General features: G+C 43.8%; 1 protein-coding gene across 2 annotated transcripts in view; it reads right to left on the reverse strand.

Annotated features, from left to right (window-relative positions):
* Positions 1–20,490, reverse strand: part of btbd11a (BTB (POZ) domain containing 11a) — a 110,634-nt gene that overhangs the window by 7,003 nt on the left and 83,141 nt on the right. The window contains exons 3-11 of one of the 2 annotated variants that reach the window (XM_069520030.1): positions 13,522–13,729; positions 9,208–9,360; positions 8,627–8,792; positions 6,230–6,319; positions 4,499–4,600; positions 3,677–3,770; positions 2,904–3,039; positions 1,383–1,618; positions 136–314 (exon numbers count right to left, since the gene is read on the reverse strand). In XM_069520030.1, coding sequence (XP_069376131.1) covers positions 136–314; positions 1,383–1,618; positions 2,904–3,039; positions 3,677–3,770; positions 4,499–4,600; positions 6,230–6,319; positions 8,627–8,792; positions 9,208–9,360; positions 13,522–13,729 — 1,364 coding nt within the window. The remainder of the gene's footprint in view (positions 1–135; positions 315–1,382; positions 1,619–2,903; positions 3,040–3,676; positions 3,771–4,498; positions 4,601–6,229; positions 6,320–8,626; positions 8,793–9,207; positions 9,361–13,521; positions 13,730–20,490) is intronic. The other variant, XM_069520032.1, reaches the window with a different exon arrangement.

A 20,490-nucleotide genomic window follows, 5' to 3' on the forward strand; every position in this document is an offset into this window, starting at 1 on the left:
TTTGCAGCTAAATATATGCAAATATGAGTTAATGTCCCAGGACAGTTTGAATTCCCAGAGAACCAGCCACACTTTGTCTAATGTTTCTCTAACAAGCGTTTTGTTTACGTGCACGTGACAGAAAGCCCCGGTGACCTTGCTGGTGCGGAGGATCTGGAACATGAGCGGCAGGCCGTGCGTGATCAGCTCCTCCGTGTACTCGTCCTCCTGGATGCAGCTGAAGTCTTTGAGCAGGCCCTGGATGAGCGGCCGGCGGTGCTGGACGAAGCAGGTACGCAGGGACTCGAGCCAGGTGTGCAGCGTCCAGGGAACGCCTGGGAACACGACCACACACACGGTAAATATGACACTTTGAGCACAGCAACGAGAGGCTGAGGAGGTTCAGGGAGGGAGAGAGAGTCGACCATGTTTCCATCACTTCATGGTGTTAGTGCGAGTTAAAGGGCAGTTTCCTCGGTGACTGTTCAGATCGGTGGAAAAGTAAAACCAGCACTTCAATTAAAAGATGTCCTCTGAAAACAAATGACTTTAATGTTGTGATGAGAGCAGGAAATAATCTTAAATCATGACATGACAGTGAAAGCTCTGCATCAACAGCACCTCTGAAAATACTCCATCATTAACTGAGTGGAAACTTCGTCTGAAATCATCCATCAAGCAAACATTGGCCCGTGTGAGGATTTTTATGGTTTGTGTCGTCGTAAATTTTTTACACCTTCGCGTTTCAAAGTGTCGCTCGGACAAAATAAGCAAATTAAAGACGTCACCTCGGCCCCCGCGACAGTTCGATGCTCATTTGTCACTATTTTCAGACATTTTAAAATCTGACAGTGGAGATTAAAAGGGCGACTCTCGACCTTGGAGGCGGTGGTTGATACAAACAGTCTCACCACAAGAGAAGTGACTGATCTGGAGTTCTGCGGTGAGAAGTTTCTTCAGCTAAGTACAAAAGGTAAAAACACAGTTTGTCACTTTTCATTTTTGTCGCCAGAACAGCGACCGACGTGACCTCGTTATGAGATTGTCCCAAATCAACAGCCACAACAGGTCTCGTGCACAATGAGCTGGAAAATGTCGGGGTGAGAGCCGATGACGGCGACATCTACAAGATGAGCTTCAGGACACGTCTCAACATCAAGCTCACGCCTTTGGCTCGAGCTATTAATCGCCTCGGATATAAAAAGTCCTGTTTCTGAGGCGGTTTCATGGTTGGATGAGTGGTGTTGGTTGCTAAGGGTGTGGACAGGACAGGACAAGGACAGGGACAGGACAGGACAGGACAGGGACAGGACAGGACAGGCACAGCATGAGCATCATCTCCAGGACAGCTGGAGGCACCAGAGCGCATGTGTGCCAGTGAAGCATGCATTAGTAAATCTGACCTAAGCTGCGGATGTCTATGGTGATGTCCACATGGCCGTGCTCTGCACTATGGTACATGGCCTCTCTCAGGGCTCTCAGTTTGGCCTTTCCTGTTCGCAGGGTCCCGCTGCCGCTGTTGGCCTGCAGAGCCAACCTCTTCTCCCCGGGGTCCGAGCCCTCGGCCAGGATCTCCTCCAGGGACAGCACGTCCCCCTTGTCCTTCTCCGACTGGGACAGCAGCTTTCGAAAGACGTTCCTGGAAGGAAGGGAAGACGGGAAAAGATAAAGACGCTGACGGAGATTTTGAGGAGAGCGGAGAGATGAGATCGAATGACGGATTGTTTTTAGCTGAGGGGAAGGAATCTCAATCTGTGGGGAGAAACTGAAAAACACACAGAATGAGCCTGAGGTGAGAAGCAGGAAGAAAAGCTGAGAGGTGGACGATCACAGAGCAGAAAATTAGACCTACACATACTGCGTTAACTCCACATTAAGCCCACTGAGCTCTGATGACGCTCACAATATCCTCATGCACTTAATGAAGCACAACCGCAAACTCTGAACCTGTGTCACAGCTCTGCGGAGTCGTAATACAGACAAACTGATTCTGTCTGCAGAAAGTAGTGCAGGGTAAAAATACTGCAGAACAACATTCGTTAAACATCACAACATCCTGGAGTCTGTCACATGTTCTACCTCTGAACATGACCAGAGTTATTCCAGGAGGTTTTGGTGAAGTGCTTACGAGCGAAAAAGATACAACATGTAAGAAGAACAAGTTTAGAGAAGTTTGAAAAATCCTTTTAACTAAATTCTTCTCCTTCACATAAACTTGGGCTGAATGTGTCCTGGAATCCAAAAACAACGACACGAGTTATATGTGATAAATATGAAGTAAAGAGTCTGTTGTTTGAAGAAAAATATATTTTTAAAAATGGTTTTAAAATGATTCGTACTTTACAGAAAACATAAAAATGAAAACCTACAACTTTGGACAAGTGAAGACCTTTTGAAATCCTGCATGTACATAATATCTGGAGGATTTTTCAGATACTAAAATATCAGTCGATATATATATTTTTAAGATCGGGTCCTTATGACAAAGAAATGACATTTCATCATTTAATCATAAACTTGACTTTAAATAACTAAAAAGAAAACAAAATGTACAGAACTTGAGTGAAATGACCATATCTCAGTTTGAACCAGCTCCCGGCACTCTGCAGCATCACCCTCATCGTGCTGTAATTGATTGTCTTATTAACGCTGCATTGTGTCTCCACATCCACGCAGCTCTCACTGCCCTGAATGTTAATGAGCTTTATCTCACTCAGCTGCAGGGAAATGATGTCAGAGCGGAGCCGTCAGTGACGCTGGACAGACTGCGGCTCTTATCGCTGCCTGCGGTCCGACAGAGAACTGAGATATCTGCTTCACTTGTGCTGCAGGATTTTGTGGGAGGCTTATGCAGCGGCGAGAGTGTAAATGGATCAATACAGTGGTAATAGATATATCTGTGTGTGTGTGTGTGTGTGTGTTACCTGTGGCCGTGTGCTGCTGCCAGGCTGTAGGAGTTCATGTCGCCCAGTGGAGCAGACGAGATGCCGTTTCGACACATGGTCCCAATCATGGGGTCTGCCCCTCTTTCCAAAAGCAAACTCACCAACTCAAAGTTACCTGAAGAGAAAAACACACAAATGAAACTCTGGAGGAGAGATTTACTCTGTTTTTACTGCAAATGATGCTTGAATAACAAGTTGTTCTGTAGGAGACGTTACATACAATACAAAACTCTGATAAATGACTTTACTACAACATTAAAAAAGCAAAAAGGAAATACTGATTTTTACTGTTTGTCTTTAATTTGATTTATAAAAGTTAGTAAATAGAAAAACCTTAAAGGTCAAAGGACAAATAATAATTCAAGTCAAGTAACTCATAAACATTTTAGTCTCCCTTCGTACATTTTAGTTTAAATGAACAATAAAAATTTGGTTCTGCTAATGACAATATCATTTATTTATAAGGTATAAATACTGGTTTATACTAGTTTTACAAAAAAGAAAATCCTCATAGGTCTTGTGGATTAAAATTCTCTAAATAGAAAGCAGTGTGACAGTATTTCCTCTCTAGCTTGTGCCACCTGATGATTGCGGTCAATCCAAACTTTATATCTTATGACTGAATAACAAAACTTAAAATTCACTGCAGGCCTGAATCACAGGTCGGACATTCACAGCGATAAATCAAGGAGATGCTCAAACATCGTCAGGAATAACACTCTGATCAAATATGAACGAGTAGATGAATCCACCTGCGGCGGCGGCGAGCTGAAGCGGCGTCTCCGTGTAGTTCTCAGCCCCATCCTGCAGGGCGCCCTCCACATTTGCTCTGTTATCCAGCAACAACTGTGGAAGTGGAGAGGGGGGGGGGGGGGGGGGGGGGGGGGGGGGAAGAACAAACCAGGAGGGAGGAAGAAAACAGGCGAGGAAGAGACGATGTATTAGAGTCAGGAAAAGTCTCAAGCACCACAAAGACTGTCCGAGCTCCTGTCTACACTTCCTCATTAGGGGTGTGTGTGTGTGTGTGTGTTTGTTGGTGTTGGGCTGAGAAAGTAAAACAAATCCAAATGGTTTCTTTTTCTTCCCCCCCACAAAAAAACTGATGATTGTGTTGGTGCAGATTAATAATTGAGAAAGAACTGAAGGCAACACTGTTCCTGCGGCTGTCGGCCGGCGTCGGCTCAAACAGCAACTGACAAAATGTATTATAGATTAAAAGGGAACAGAAAACGTCTGCGAGGCAGCGGATCATCTGGCCGAGGTCTGTTCAGTTCAGTTCGCCTCTGGACGTTTCTCCCTGCTGCTGCAGGAGCAAGCTTCAGATTCAGTGATGGTGAAAACTCAGGGTGACTCATCTACACATCTTCAAAACGTACAGAATTAAAAACTCATTCTGGAGAGCGAGTCGTCTCCGTAAAGAAACAATTACTGTACAAACAGGATCAAAAAAGACACGTGGCTTCATCATTATTATTATTATCATCATTACTGTGAAGCACCATAATCATCATCATCATTATCAAAGTCCTCTAAAGGGCCACAGGTTAAAGGTTACAGGTCATAAACGTAGCTACCTGCACGACAGGGACGTGTCCGTGCAACACAGCGAAAGTGAGTGGCGTCCCCTGGCGCGTTTCGGGATAAACTGAGGGGTGCTTGTTTACTGTGGTGGGCACCTGGGAAGTCATATAGGTGAAGTTCAGGGAGAGAGATATATATTTATATATATATGTACAGCCGTTAACATTCACAGCTCAGGGAGGAAGAGGAGGAGGAAGCAGTATGTGCAGGAAGAGAAGTGTGAGCAGAGGAAGGGGAGGATGGCAGAGGGAGATTTTCCTCTTGAGTTTCAGGGAAGATGTTGTGAGTCAGTTGCGTCTGCTCGATCTCTGACTGTCTGACTGACTGAGTCTCTAACCAGCATTTCATTTCAAATGGAAATGAAAAAATACAACAACCGGCAAATGACTAGACACTCTGGCAAAGAGGAGCCGCAGTGCTGACTCATGAACAAAGCGTGAAATTCAACAGACGTACAGGCTGATGTTGTTCTGTGATTCCTGAACCGGCTTCATCACGTTACCCGGAAGAGGCCTGCTTCAAACACACGTTTGATATAATGTCACTTTTCATTTCCGCTCTGGTGCTAAACATCAGTGTTTGTGTGTTTGCAGATGACGAGGGATTTTCGAATCATTTCAGAGAACACAGGTTTTAGGCTTCACTTTCAACAGCTCCCCTAAAAGTGAAGCCATAACATCTGGACTGCCCCTGGTGGCGGGCCGCAACACAAACCATAAACCCAGCCTCCTCCATGTTATCGGATGGGATGTGGGTCGAAATAAAAAGTACACGTCACATAAATGTTTCGGGATCGGGTCAGAGAGGCAGTCGGCAGCTTCATGTTTGGACGACGGGAAAAAGTGGAGATGCGTCGTCCATCTTTATTAACAGCCTGTGTTGTGATACAGAAAATATGATTTCATAACGTCGAGTCTTAAAATCTAAACTTGTGTGGAAACGGGATGAGACGTGACAGAATTTGGATTATCATCTCTTTGTCGATTTGTAAGTTAATAAACTCAGTGCACTTTGTTTTTTGAGTCAACACACAAGCACCAAACACAAGCACAGTCGACGGTGAGGTCGAGGCGTGGAGGAGGAGAGTCCAACAAGCTGCTCTTGTATATTCATATTGACGACTAACGCTGAAGCAGAGACACGCACATGCACACACACACACACACACACACACACACACACACACACACATACGCACACACACACACACAGGTCACAGCACAGACAGAAGCAGGGTTTATTAAAACATCACTTCACTGTTTCACACTCCAACACAATAAAAGGAATTTGTGCAAATGAAGTAGAGCCTCTGGAAGAACGTTACACCAAGTGCACACACTCGTACAACACTAATGCATTATTGATGTGGTCTCAGGCAAACTGCTGCCGGACAGCGTAAAACGTAATGAAGTAACATGGCTGCACTTGAGGGACTATCACTGCGATAATATTTCAGCATCAGCACAGACACAAACCACCATTGTTACCGTGCAAATGATCCCGGTTTATTGCTTATCAGTGCACTTCATGTAATGAGCTGCCAGGAGAACAGGGAGCATGCGGAGAACAGGTGAGGAAATGAAAACAGAGCAGAAGGGAGAGGAAGCAACAAACAGCCAGTTCATGGTTTTCAGAGGTAAACACGTGTAAATGAACATAATGGAACAAATACAAAAATGTGCAGCCGATGTGACTTTGTTGCAGACTGACGGAGAAACACTGACCTCGCTGTTGATGTCGGCGCCGGCGTCGAGCAACATCTGGACCATGGCCTCGTCGCCACGGACGCAGGCGTACATGAGAGGGGTCATCCCCTGCAGGAGGGAGGAGGAGGAGGAGAGGGTTACACGGTTTGAGTTGGAAGAAACATGTCGACAGAGTTCAGGAAGGAGAAGAAAAGGTAGAGAGTGGTTTTGGAGAGCTGCTGCTGTCTGTCAGGTATTAACTTCATATTGAATTAACCACTTTAAAGTATTGTTTTCTGAAAAGTGAAAAACCTTTTTGACGTGTGTGTGTGTGCAGATTGAGTGAATTCTAATGTGGTTTCATTGGCGGAGGTATGCACACTACTGAGGGCCATGGTTGATTGTACATTTCAAATATTTAAATTCAATCAAAATAAATATTCTTCACCTCGGAAGACGAGCAGGTACATAAAAATATGAATTAACAAAATATAAAATAAGTCTGAAAGAGTCTGGTGACGTTTTCTCTGCGTGTTCATTACTGAACTACTTCAATTACTCTGTGTTCTGTGTTTTATTAAGAATTTTCCAATGCAACATCTGAATAAATGTATTCTCCTGCTGTTTGTAGGTCAGATTCATTATCAAACCCATAAAAAAAAAAAACCTTGACATTAAATTTCTAATGCACGTTTGTGTTAACTGCACTTACAAATGCGCTCGTGGAGTTCAGGGCCATCATCAGCAAAGCTCTTTCTACAAGCAGCTCACCGACAGCTGTGCTCATTACTTTTACACGAAACCAGAACAAAATCATTTATTCTCTCTTTGCACAATGTTAATTTAAATCACAGTTTTATTCTACAGATGCTCAGAAGTTCAGCGCTGCTCCGTGTCTAAAGACTGCACTGAAATCCACATATATATGCAAAGTGGACATGAGACATTTCCAGCTGTTGATTTTCCACACATAATCACAACTGCCTCAGAGTAACCGCATCTTTGGGACGAGAGCGACAGCATAAGTGGGCTGTGGAGCTCCTAATTTAACGTCTTACATCTCTGCGTGCCGCCATATGCGCGGAGCACTCTCCTGAGCCTGACACGCCCACACACAGAACACTCCGAGCTGCGAGGCGAGGGCCTCGCTCAAGTGTTATTGTGAAGACAAAAAGAAAACTAAAGAACTCTGCGGCACATTCTGCACATTAATCACACGACCCTACACGTTTCAGAGTGTTTCAGGTGAGCCTCCATAAAACTGACTTCAATCATATGTCTGATCTGAGCTGTTACACTCAACAAAGGCCTTTAACGACGGGCTGCCAGCCCGCCGCCGCCGCCGCACATAACGGTGAAGACCAGCATCCCTTTGTGGTGCTTCATTCTTAAATATTTCCTGGACACCGATCTATTTAATCAGCTGAAGGGGGCGATGGACCCTGAGGACGATCACGGCGCTCAGTGATGGTGACAAACAGCAGATTTGACTTTATCGCTCCCGTCTGGTCCCTTGTTGCAGTTTAGCTTTTTTACAAGGACATAAAAGCCGGTATGTCACCGCGGCTGCTTCTAGACGCGGAGTGAGGAGGAGGAAAATGTCAGTCGATAAAATCTGTTATACTGATGAGGACATGTCAAGACTGAGAACTAAATCAGGGCCGTTCCAGTAAAGTGATCTGACTGAATCTGGTTTGAATCAACACATTCCTCTTACCTCGAGGTTTCAGAATATTTCAGTAGAAACCTGCAAATAGTTTCTCAATTGAACTTAACCAGGCTCGTCTTTCTGACCACGGACAAATCAGATTGCACCATTAGCCTCCACTTAGCAGAGCAGGGAATAACCAATATGAGCGGGGAAATCAGAAAATCCCAAATGACTTTAAGACTTAGAGGCAGTGATGCCAGGATATCGACCCGATGGTCAAAGAAAACCAATCAGAGCTCAGTTCAGGAGCAGTAGATCATATTCCTCTATTATCTCAGTAAAGCTATTGTGCAAAGGAACGATCAATCTCTGAATTGCGATCAAACTCTAGTGTGTTTAACATTTCATTTTATATTTTTTAAAATAGATTAATTCAACAATCTGTGTTTTAACCATTTACAAATCCACTTGTATATTAATTTTATATAGTATATTTCCTGCTGCTTGAATATGAGCCAGGGTCAGAGGTAATGAGAAACATTCTGTCTCCAGTGTAAATCATGTGTATTTTAACAATCTGCATCACAGCATATTAATTTATCCCTTTGCATGACTCATAGGGAGCCGTCTGTGCGCAGCGTGTGAGAACTGGGATGAGTTGCCAGGTAACTTGTTAGAAATGTACAATTCATTGTGTATTCCTCTCCACCTGCCTGCGTAGGTGTGTTAATGCAGTGTATATGTGTAGGAGTGTGTGTTCTAGCGCGTGTGTGTTAGTGCCAGACCTGTTCGCTCATGCTGTTTATGCCATCAGGCCCCAGCAGGTTCACCGCCTGCTTGACCAGGTCCGTCCGCCCGCAGTTGAGCATCCTGAAGCCCAGGTCCTGCAGGAACTTGGCCTCGGTGGAGGCTGCGTCCAACTTCCTGGTGGCACAGAAACAATCCTCCGCTCTGCAGATGGAACACAAACGCCTGGTATCATAAAATACGACCTCACACGTTCATTTCAAACACTGAGCTGTTTGCATACAGAGTCAATTAGCTCGTGTTTACATCTGTCAACATGACGTTCGTCTGGTTTCCTCATTTCCTAAAGTAGCTTTTTCTGCAGGTAAGCCTCATTTACTGTGACTCATTATCACACAGTGATGTATGTATGGTTCATGTCTCGTAATCCACGCTGCACTGTCACAGGTTTCCATGGAAACTTGGAGGAACATATTCATGATATCTGAGTTTCATTCTTCATGTCAGCCCTTCACAGGACAAGACCAGGAAAACAGAACACTGAATACAAAAGAACAAATCGCAAAAAACACGGGAGTTTGGTGTCGAGGTTTAACTGAGGCAGTGAGGTTGTTCTTACTTTATCTGTCGTGGTTCACAGTCCACGCCGGGGAGCAGCAGCCTGGCGGCCTGCCTCACGTCGTCGCTGTCCACGGAGAAGCTTCGCCGGTGCTCCGTGTGGGCGACCGCCACCCGGATCCACTCCATCAGCGGAGGCAGCACCAGGAACGGCCTGCAGAGGGAAATGTTTGATGTTCTCATTAAAGGGGATTAGGTTTCTCCTGCCTCGCCATTTTCTCTCCTCTAAACCAAACCAATTGAGGCACATGGCCGCCCGAGTCCGGTCCTGTTGGACGCTTTCTCCCTGTTTCACTTCCTCAGTGTGGGATGTTGTCAGGTCTCGACCTTCTTCTGTGAAGTACCTTGAGATAATGCATGTTGTGATTTGGTGCTATACAAATAAATTGAATTGACTCGCAGTTTTTTCTCTGTGTGCTCTAAAGACCTTTCAAATAGAGTAATAAAGACTCTGGTCGAACGTTGACAGACACATATTTCCTTATTAAAGATGCTCTTAGACATAACGCGGCTGCACCAAATCAGCTTTCATCATTGATAACTCATCCAGAACAGAACGAGATCGAGAAGTTAAGAACTCCCTAAACGATGTAATTATCTTATTTAATCAGAATCAGCAGTGGTTCTCGCCTGGATGACATATTCATATTTCATCATTTGTTTCTAGCGTGTGTGAAGAGAGAGAGAGTTCTCTTGTGATGCTTAATATGTCTTCATCGGAGTTCCCCAACCTATTGGAGTTTCCACAGCACTTTGCGACGTCTGCATGTGACAGTTACCTCCTGCTTGACGACAAACGGGCGTAAACAAGTTGCAGCTTTTTTTCAAAAATAGAAAGAAGACCCAAAATGGTATCGAGCAGCATCGTGAATCGAAACAATGTCTTACTCTGAATAAGATCAATTGTCTGAATAATAGCGTAGAGTTTATGCACAGTAGCTACAGTACAGCAAAGTACAGCAGGTACCCAGGGGCTGATTTGGTGCTTCAGTCCCACTCTGTTATTTTTTCAGTCGCTCATTTCATCCTCAGAGGGGAAAATGACCACGTCTCACATTTCTCAGCAATCAGCATCAAACTCCTCTGGGACAAACTGAGGGAGAAATGTTGCTCAGGTTTTTATGATAAGTGCAAAGGGGAATGTTTCAGCTCGGGAAAAAAAAAAAAAAAAAACACTTCTGAGAAATCTCTCCTCAAAGTAACGAACGCTCAGCAAGACGTCGGTGCTCTCAGATATCCAGTCATTCATTTCAACATCACAAAGCCACAGTGTGGACACTCACTCTCAGAACTTCAACCCTGAGCAGAAAAACTGAAGCATTTATCGTGTTCCATCATCTCTTAGCAGGTGTATTACCGTGCAGAGCACTTGTGATGTCTTGTCATTACGTCCAAGAGGGCTCCTTTATTTAAAAGAAAAACATTTTTCCTCAGAGCTTTTACACTGAAGCTACTACATTTGTATCTGTTTAGCACTTTCTGCATGACAAGCTGTATTTTATAGTAGCATCTTCTGATATCGCTGACAAGTTGTAAACATGGGATTCTCTCCTGTCTTTACTTCTCATCCCAGAACAACATCTACGTCTTTTATTCACCTGCATTAAAGGTTAAAGTCATTAACAGACATTTATTTCAACGTCATCTGAGACGTTATTCTCATATTCAGAACTTTACATTCTCTAATGTCCAGTAAACAGGAAAGAAACTTTGAACAGCATCATGTGTTTCCTTTAAAAGTTTCATTAAATGCTGTATTCTTCTTTTATTTGGCCACAACTCGGTTTTAAATACATCCAAGCTCAGAAATGGTTGTGGATGAGGTTCATCTACTGGCAGTGTGGCCTCCCACTCGCTCACAATAATGATCCTCTCAGGCTCATACAAATGGTTCTTTCTCTTCTCTACATTAGTGAGCTAATGACAAACACAACAACCTTGGGATGTGGTAAACAGCACATTAGACATCAGCAGTTAGACGTTGTGAACGTGCCCTTTTACCACCTCGTATATCTGTTTCACAAACATACCACCAACCTTCGACCAATCTCAGTTTAGATGATCATAAAACAAAGACATTGTCCGTGAAGGCTTTTAAAACCACCAAGTGGCCTCAGATGCACAATAGAAACCTCCAAGACACGAATTAAATGAGATGATTTCATGTTATAGTCAGATAATTACATTACGAATCCATCAGTGAAGTTCCCTGTGGAGGTTTTTCTCCATCGTGACCCTCGAGCAAAGATAATTTCTCAAAAAGTGATTTCAAACAGAACCTTCGTGCCCGGCTGGGCGGGAGAGACAGACCATTTGGGACTGTTGTGTTTACTGTGTATACAGCCGACTGCTACTTCTGTCGGTTTGCTGCGAGCACATGTTTAATCAAGGGAGCAGCTTTTAGACATTGACTTACTGTGTTTGACCGCTCCTCACGTTTGTGTAATTCACATGCAAAGTTATCCTCGTCTTTGCACCTACAGTCTGTCAGGAAGTAGAGTTTTAAAAAAAGAAAGGTGTTGTGCTCATAAACAGCCGACTGACTAATGGGACACTTCAGGCCTCCTCCCTTTTCCCTCTAGTGGTTTTGCACCAGCTGATGTCTGCTCCATGAAAGACATATTTACAGTTGGAGGTTTGAAAAAGAACGAGGGTAACGTTCTCCATGGATACAGACGGCCGCCCTGCAGCGACAGCTAACTAACCCAGCACTGCCAGGGTGCGACTTCCTCCTCTGAAGGAAACGTCTGGGTCAGAATACTGAATAAACCATGAAACAAACATCGACTGCACCTCTGCTGCTTTCCTCTTATACATTTTACATTTCATTTAGCAGATGCTTTTACCTGAAGCAACTTTCCCATAGATTTACAAAATTGCCACGATAAACCATAAGACTGTTTATAGAGATGGATGAAATGTCCCGACAGAGTAAAGCTCAGGTGAAAATGTTCTGGAAACCCTCGGACACTTGCTTTCTCACATGCAGCCCCTCCGAATAATTTCAGGTGAAAATCCGGAGTTCAGCGTCTGAAAACAGCGTAATGTGATAAACCAATTTGCTTCTAAGGGTAATTTAACAACAAATACATTAAATCTCAAGTGTAAAAGACAACTGAAGTTCACTCCTCCCCAATAATTTTGCTCCTGAGAGAGACTTATATCTGAAGCTTCACAAAACAAACCCTATCCCAGTGTTATTCAGGCCCTTTCCACTCGCCTCCAACCTTTCAGCAGAATGCTAAATCGAGAGTTTTCACTCTGGGGACCTGCGAGCCTGCTGACACGTCACTCCGCCTGACATTCCTCCCCCCTCCCCTGGAGCCTCCAGGACGGAGTTTTTTTATCTCCGCAGAGTTGAGAAAAAGATGTTTGAATATCTGTCCGTCCGTCCAAGTGAAGTCCCCCTGGTTCCCAATCAATCTGCTCCACGCCTGGGGAAGTGTCAGTGACGGCCGAGCCCACGCAGCATCTGACCCGGTCGCTTGTGGGGCGCAAAAAAAACTCGTGCAAAGAAAGTAGGGATGTCTGTACAAAATCTTTCAAACTGTTCCATTTGTGCTGGCTGCATGTGAAACCGACTCACTGCAGGATGAAGATGGAGAGCGTTGGGAAATCTAGAGCCAGAAATGAGGCTGATGGACATTTTAACTCACACAAACATTTCTCAGAGACAGAAATAATCTCAGTGTTTCATTTACAGCTTATTGAGTGGAGGTGAGTGTCTGCATATCACAGGGTGAAAGCTGATTCAATGACTGAAGTGAATGGCTTTTTTTATTTGTCTTAGTTCAGGGACCAACCATTTCAAAGCTTCCTGATTTTATCTTTTACACTATTTGATCTTTTACAATGTCACATTACTCAGGTATGTTCCTGCAAAACGAATGATCAGCGTCCAGAAATAAAAGACAGAGATTCTTCTGATTCTTGATGTGGTTCATCACGAGGAATCCAAAGTGCAGAAATGGAAGAGGAGAGATATTTATCTAGCACCTTCTGCCAGTTTTGCTTGCATCATTAAATGCATGTTTTTGAGCTGTGAGCTAAATTACATGACTTTTCTTTGATGGAAAACATTAATTCTGGTTTTAAAATCAAATTCATCATCAAATTTATATTGAAAATAAAACACGGTTGTTTCAGCTTCCTCTCCATCTTCTCACGTTGATAAGAAATAACCCGTTTTTACATACGAAGGGAGACTAGGGAGCAGTTATGCAAAGAAACAGTACGAGCGGGAGGAAACGTGAGAACATGAGTGAAGGGAACCAGTCCGATAACAACCTGTCACTCCAGGGTTACTGTTCCTCACCTCTCAGTCTGCAGTGTGACCTTGGAGGGCTCCACGTTCGGGTTCTCCCATTCCATCTGTGGGCAGTGCATGAAGTAACACAGGGTGTAGAGCGCCTCGGGCTCCCAGTGCACGGTGCTGTTGGTCTTCTGGTGGACCGGAGTGCCGTTGCTGGGGTTTTTGATGTGCAGCGGCTGCAGGTGGTGCATGGCCCGGGACACCAGGTCACCTGGAGGAGATGTTCATACACATGCATGAGAGGAGCACGTGGATTCTTTTCACAAACAGGATGTGACAGATACAGAGTGACACACAATCCCATTGAGTTTTATAACAAAGTGTGTGTACACATTACTCTCAGAGCACAAATCCATTTCCTGCACTCCTCCTTTGACACTTCTGAGATGATGTATATGTGCACTCCCTCTGACTCACTGTACATTCAGTAATACACAGTCCTTTGAGTGCTGCTTTGAAATCAAACCGTACGCATGTTATTCACAGCGTGGGCTCGTGTTCCCCTCTCGTTTCTATCATTAGCTCTTATTCAACTTATTTTTACTTAACTCAACACTAGTATCCAGTGAACCTTATTTCTAAGCAACGAAAGTCTACGACTCAAGTCGTACGACGGAGGAAGATCGTCAGCGCTGACATTCGGTAAGAATAAGTCGTTATTCTCAGATTCTGGCAGCTTCACAGCAGTTTATCGACGAGGTCGTTAGTTACGTATTTAAGACTAATGATGTCGCTCTGAGAGGGAGAATACTCCAGTGTGAGCCGTCAGGGTGGATTTCTCAGAAAAATCTACAATTTTAGGGCGGCGCGGTGGTAAAGGGGTTATCACTGTCAATTCACAGAGAGAAGATTGTAGGTTTGAACCTGACGGATGACCAGGGGCCTTTCAGAGTTTGCAACTCAACCGAACAGCTTATTGTGCACGTTAGAAAACCAAGGGCTGTTAAAATGTCCAACTGCAGCTCTGCCACCAGGGGGCAGCAGTAAGAGAGGGACAACGCAAGGTTCAATACTAAAGAATCCAAAGACATAATTTGCTGTTGTTACTTTATTTTCAAGGTAGAACGTTTAAAATATAAAAAAATATAGTAAAAAAAAAAACCCTGTATGCACAGAGCTGGTACTGGTGTGGATGGATGGATGTAATTATTTCCTGGTTTTTATTGGAGCTGTGGAGGTTTCAGGTGCATCACATCAACACTCAGAGTCTGACACCTCTACTGGACTCACTCCTGGAGTGGTATGTGGATAAAACAATATATGTGAAAGTCTGGAGCTCTGAGCGGCAGTGCAACAGTAAACACATCACAACACACACACACACACACACACACAGCAGTGTGGGGAAAGTTGAAAAGCTCATTCCTTCGACACTGACATGGTGAGTGGAAGCCCAAGGTTCTCCATCTGTCAGAGTAAAGAGCCCTGACACAGTTCACAGCCGGTCACACGTAAACACACCACAGTTCGCACTGCGGCTGCAGAGAGCGAGATACAGAGATTTAAATATTTCAATAAATACAATAACGATCTGTTTCCATGATTATGTTGAACTGACAAAACGTGATAACATGATACGGCCATTCATCTTATTGATCATCGTCATTGTGAGCGATCATCAAACCTCCCTTACAGCTCTGCAAGGTACAAACAGGATCTGAGACTCAGTTCCCTGAGCTTCACTCTGCAGCTCACACACTGTTTACTATGCATGTTCGGTGCTCAGTAGCATTTAGCAGGACCCCCTCAAGCAGGCGTAATAAACCGAGCATAGAGAATCTTTCCACTCCACGTAATCAGGAAGTCCCCGTGCTACTCAGTGTGTGTTTACACAGTTTGCTACTGAGCTGAATATTAACACAAGTGAGACATTAATAAAGACTAAGGAGACAAAACCGAGAAAAGGGGCTGAAATATGCATTTAAATGAAGGAACGCCCCAATAAAAGAAACAACAGAGAACCACTAACTGACAGCGCACCCCTGAGCGAAAAACAGAACTCTACAAAACGACACCACATAAATAATGGAGCGTCTAGATTAAAGATTAAACACAACCACCACACAAACGGTTAAACCGCCGCTGCCCCTCTGCGCTGAAGCTTCCTTTGCCTTTTATTAATTGTTCTTGTGACTTTGGTTTTGTCAGCACGACAACATTTGCTCCCGTCTCCTTCGCTGTAATTATCTAAGCAACACTCCTATGGGGTTCATGCTTCATCTCATCTGGATTAATCATCGGGGACAGGCGGCTTAGTGTCTTCCTCTTCTCCCAGCCAAGTCCTTTACAGTCGGAAGGACGGAGCAAAACTTACGACCAAAAATACATTTCAAAAAGAAAATTCAGTCCAATAATGTTCTTGTAAAGTCATTAAATATATGAAGGTTCACGAACCTATTTCAATTCAGCGATTCTATTGTCCTCATAATTTTGTTTAACTGTATTTACTTTACTCCTGTTTATATTGAGAGAAGTTCACATGTTCTCTACCATAAGTTGACGTACTCCATATTAATGTAAATGTGTTAATGCGATCTCTACGGGCGCTCACATCAGCAGGTCTCCTGTCTTGCTTCGTGGAGAATTTATGCACATTTGTATTGCAAAGTTTGAATTCTTCCCAGGCCTTCAATACCCAGAAGTCGTGTACTGCACCGGTGAATTATCTTCCTGTGTGTCGATGTGAGGGGGGGGTGTCAGTAAAAGATTAACAAGGAATTACTTCTTTTACTCCTACAAATTGTGTTATTTCATAGTTTGCACACATTATTCTGTATTTGTTGAGCATCGTATGTGGGGTTGTTTAAATCTGTAAAGTTTTTTCCTCCTTGACTTGGTGCAGAATCGGGGGGGGGGGGGTTCTGATGATATCAGCTCTGGAAGTTCATCTCCTGCTGCTACTTGGCACGGAGGCTCCTCTGGGACGAAGGAACGAATCCATCAAAAGAGCTTCAAATGTTTTTAAATGAAAATGAGTTGGAGAAGACGAATTTATCTTTCAATGCTTTATGTTTTTAATTCACTGAAACGATGAACACCTGATGTTAACCAAGTTCTTATCTAACGTGACCTGAGATTATCCCGCTGTGTGTGTGTGTGTGTGTGTGTGTGTGTGTGTGTGTTTTCACTAATGGAGGAGATGGAAGATTCCTCCGCTGTCCTCTGACACACTGTCATGGCCTATGTTTCCCCGGGGGCCGAGCCGAGGACATTTAATCATCACTCAGTAATATGACCGACTCAGAACTCGGCCTTTGGGGCACATTAGCAATTCCATGGCAACAATTAATCACAGTCAATTATGGGACATGTCATCGTCAACACAGAACTTGTAGATGCTTTTACCAGCAGTGCTCCAGTGGAGCTTAATCACCGTAGACGCATTAATCGAGGACATGTGAAGGAGGGTCACCTGTGTTTGAATAGAGCTGCTTCCTTTCAAAGATGTTAAAGCTCAGTTTGGTGGTTTAATAACCCAGAGTCCCACTTTTATAGTAACCAGGCTATGATGCAGTCGGAGGCGGAGGGACCATCTGGAGAACTGGGAGTTTACCTGCTGGGCCCAATGAAACAAAAGCGTAGTGGTATATCCAAGTGTGATTTTTTTTTATCCTCATCTGTTCATTCTGGATAAGGCTCCAGGGGCAAGAGAGGGAGCGCTGGTCGTTCATTTTTCTATTTCCCATTTTACACACTCGTAGTAGTGATATGGAAAAGCAGCACGGCACCGACTGCAAATGTGGAGGCAGAGAAAAGACAGAGAGCAAATAATGTGCCGTCACACAAATGCTACACAATGATTCATTCATTTTGGAGGCAGCAGACATCAGTGCAGCACCAGTGATGTTCCAGCTATTAAGCTGCCTTCAGCCTCTTTTGGAAAAGCTCACATGAACGGCCGAGGCACCGAGTATAAAAATAGCAACGATATAATGAAGGAGATTTATTTTTTTAAATAGTAGAGTTCAAGAGCACAATGAGAAAGAAGGTGTTGGAAATAACCTCCATTATCTTTAAATCCTGGCATGACAGCCTGCACACAAATAACTCATCATGCTAAAGCTCCATTAATCAATCAGTCAATATTTGTATTCATTGAACGCTGAATAAAAAGAGCACAGAGCTGTTTTTGTTCACCAAAGAAAATTAGTAAGATACAAGATAAAAGACTCAATAAACAACGATTTACATGTCGTGTTCCTCGAAGTGTGCAGTGAAAAGTGGGGATGACAAACCCAAGAGGATGTGCTGAAAGGTTACTGTGCAGTAACTGTTTAGAAAAAGTTGGATTATCTCTGCAACTTTGAACCTCTTGCATTCATCCACATCTCTGACAGCGAGACCTCAGCAACAAATCAACACAATGGATTTCTGCTGTTGTGTCGTCGTTGTTGGCCAGTGTTTCTATAAAGCTCATCAGTCCCTCCACAGACTCACAGTCAGTGTCTCTCCAGCCGCCGCTTCACTTCATACTGGATATCTGGAGGCAGGAAAGTTAAAAAGGACGACTCGAAGGCAACAGCAGCACGATACCATCTGTTTCACCCCAGGATCCAGTGATGATGCGGCACAGAATAATTCACTGAAAGAGTTTGTTTTTGAATTATAAATGATCGACCCATTTCTAAAATGTATTTTACAGAGTATAGATCTTCCTGATCTCAGCTCTATTCTTCACTTGTCTATACCCACCTGTCCATCAATCAATCATTCTGACCTGAGCTTCCTTCCGTCCTTCCTTCCGATACCTGTCTATCCTGTCCTTTTTTCCATCCACCAATATGTCTGTCTATCCACCTACCCTCCGACCCACATCCTATCCATCCGTCTACAGACCTACCTACCCATTCATCATCCTTCCAACACTCCTTTCTTCATTTACCTATCACTCAATCCTAATGTCCATCCTCCTATAATGATCCATCTATCCATCCAACCACCCACCCCCCCACCTATCAATTCATTCATCCATCTATATGTCAGTCCGTCCTTCTATATATTTATTTAATCCATCTATCCATTCCTGAATCCATCTATCTACACCTACAGCATCAATCTACCTACCTATCAGTCTCTCTATCTACCCATCTTTCCTGCGAGAGTCAAATGTCCAGACTCATTTTTCCACTTCCAGTGATCCGAATGAAAAATGAGGGTCCCATGATGCAAGACGCTGCAAAATATTACGAAATGTCAAATCTGTATCGCATCTGATAACACAGCTGCTGCTGAAGCCATCGTGGTCAATTCTCTCTGGCCCTCGAGAGTGGAGGGGAAAATAAGACAAGGCCCTTTTCTTCACAATGACTTCTCTCAGTCCAAAGAAGTTTCTGAAGTGTAGTTTCATTGTCTCTCATCATCTTATCTTGGCTTTTTTTTGTCTGTGGTGGAAATGAAGCAGGAGATTATACGTACTATCTCCCTCATTCTATTGTCGTCATCCTTCCTGCAGCTCACAGTGGGGGGGGGGGGGGGGGGGGGGGACTTCTAAATGGATGCTACTTTATTCTGTCTAATGGCTCTTTTCGGGACTTTAATTGCTCTTTTGTAAAGATGTGAGGAAAGTACCACTGCGGCAGTACTTTCCTATGTGTAAATGAACTTAAGTAGTATGGCTATAGTATTTTTGTTCAATTATAACTATCATTGGTGCAAATTAAAAATATAAAAAATATAAAAATGTTGTTTTTTTTAAGGGAAAAAATTAACTTTGACCTGCAGGTGGCACTAGAATATCAGAGGGTCCCCAAAGTCATCAGCGTTTGTCCTCTGCCTCATATGGACATTTATAACAATGTTCATGGAAATCCAGCCAATAGACGCTTCGGTTGTTCACTCAGAGATTGTTGTTGTTGTTCTTGCAGCCAAAGATGGACAGAAATGAAAGGCTCATCAAAAGCATGTTCCAGACAGAGCCATATGAAAGCCATTTCTTTAATTTCCTAATTCATGCGTGTCATTTATTGTCAGTCAAAACTCTGAAAATAATATATTGATGAAAACGACCACCGGAAAGAAATGAGCCAAGCATGGACCTTACAGCTGAAGTGTCTCAAACTGTGCAGTTACTTAAAACCCACGGATACACATCATATCTCAAGTCCTTCAGTAACCTTGTGATAAAGTTCACTCAGGCTCGACTAAATAAAACCCCCCTCTTACAGTAAATGAATCCTGACTCAGTGATGGGAAGGAGGATTTGATGAACGACACAGTTCCTGATAACAAAGGTTCCGTCACAACAGTGATTAGACCGTTGTGTGAAGTCCCCTTTCATCAGAGCACTGCTGCAAACAGCTGCTGCTATTTGTCTCCAAACAGCTGCCCCGTCTTTTTCTTTTCTGGAAACACTGAGGTGAGGACGAAGAGCAGCCTGTTCAATTCACCGCCTTATTACCTCAAAACTTCCATTAGCCCTCTGGGCTTCCTCCAAAACACTCTATTAGTGAGTCTGCATTATCTCTCCCCAGCACTGCTGGAAAGGCTGCGGTGTAATGTCCGTCTCACTGTGGCAGGACAAGAATGTAAAGTGGATGTTAAACACGGACAACTTCGGCCACTGCAGCCACTAGTTGTAGAGAAGGAGCAGAGAGAGGCGGACTCGAGGATGTCGGCTTGACGGGTAATAATTATTAACGAAGAACATCTGGCTGTCTGCAGAGAGGTGTCGCACACTGGACTGCGCACACTGGCTCGTCCAGTCGAGCACATGCATCCGCCTCATTGCAAACATTCAATAGAGTTTAATTAGAGTACTTGGGGAAACATATCGATGATAGAACGTCGACACTGACAAGAGACGCAAACTGAGACTCCAATCCAGTTAAGATTACATCTGTAAACACTTCACTTAGACGATCATTTGGCCGGATAATCTGTTCATTATTAAATTCAGGAGTTCTCAGTCAAGTTTGTGTCCTTGTGGAACAAACCTCTAAAGAAGATGAGACACAAAAAGCATCATTACAGTTA

This window comes from Paralichthys olivaceus, chromosome 23, assembly GCF_024713975.1.
Source record: "Paralichthys olivaceus isolate ysfri-2021 chromosome 23, ASM2471397v2, whole genome shotgun sequence".
Lineage (NCBI taxonomy): Eukaryota > Metazoa > Chordata > Actinopteri > Pleuronectiformes > Paralichthyidae > Paralichthys > Paralichthys olivaceus.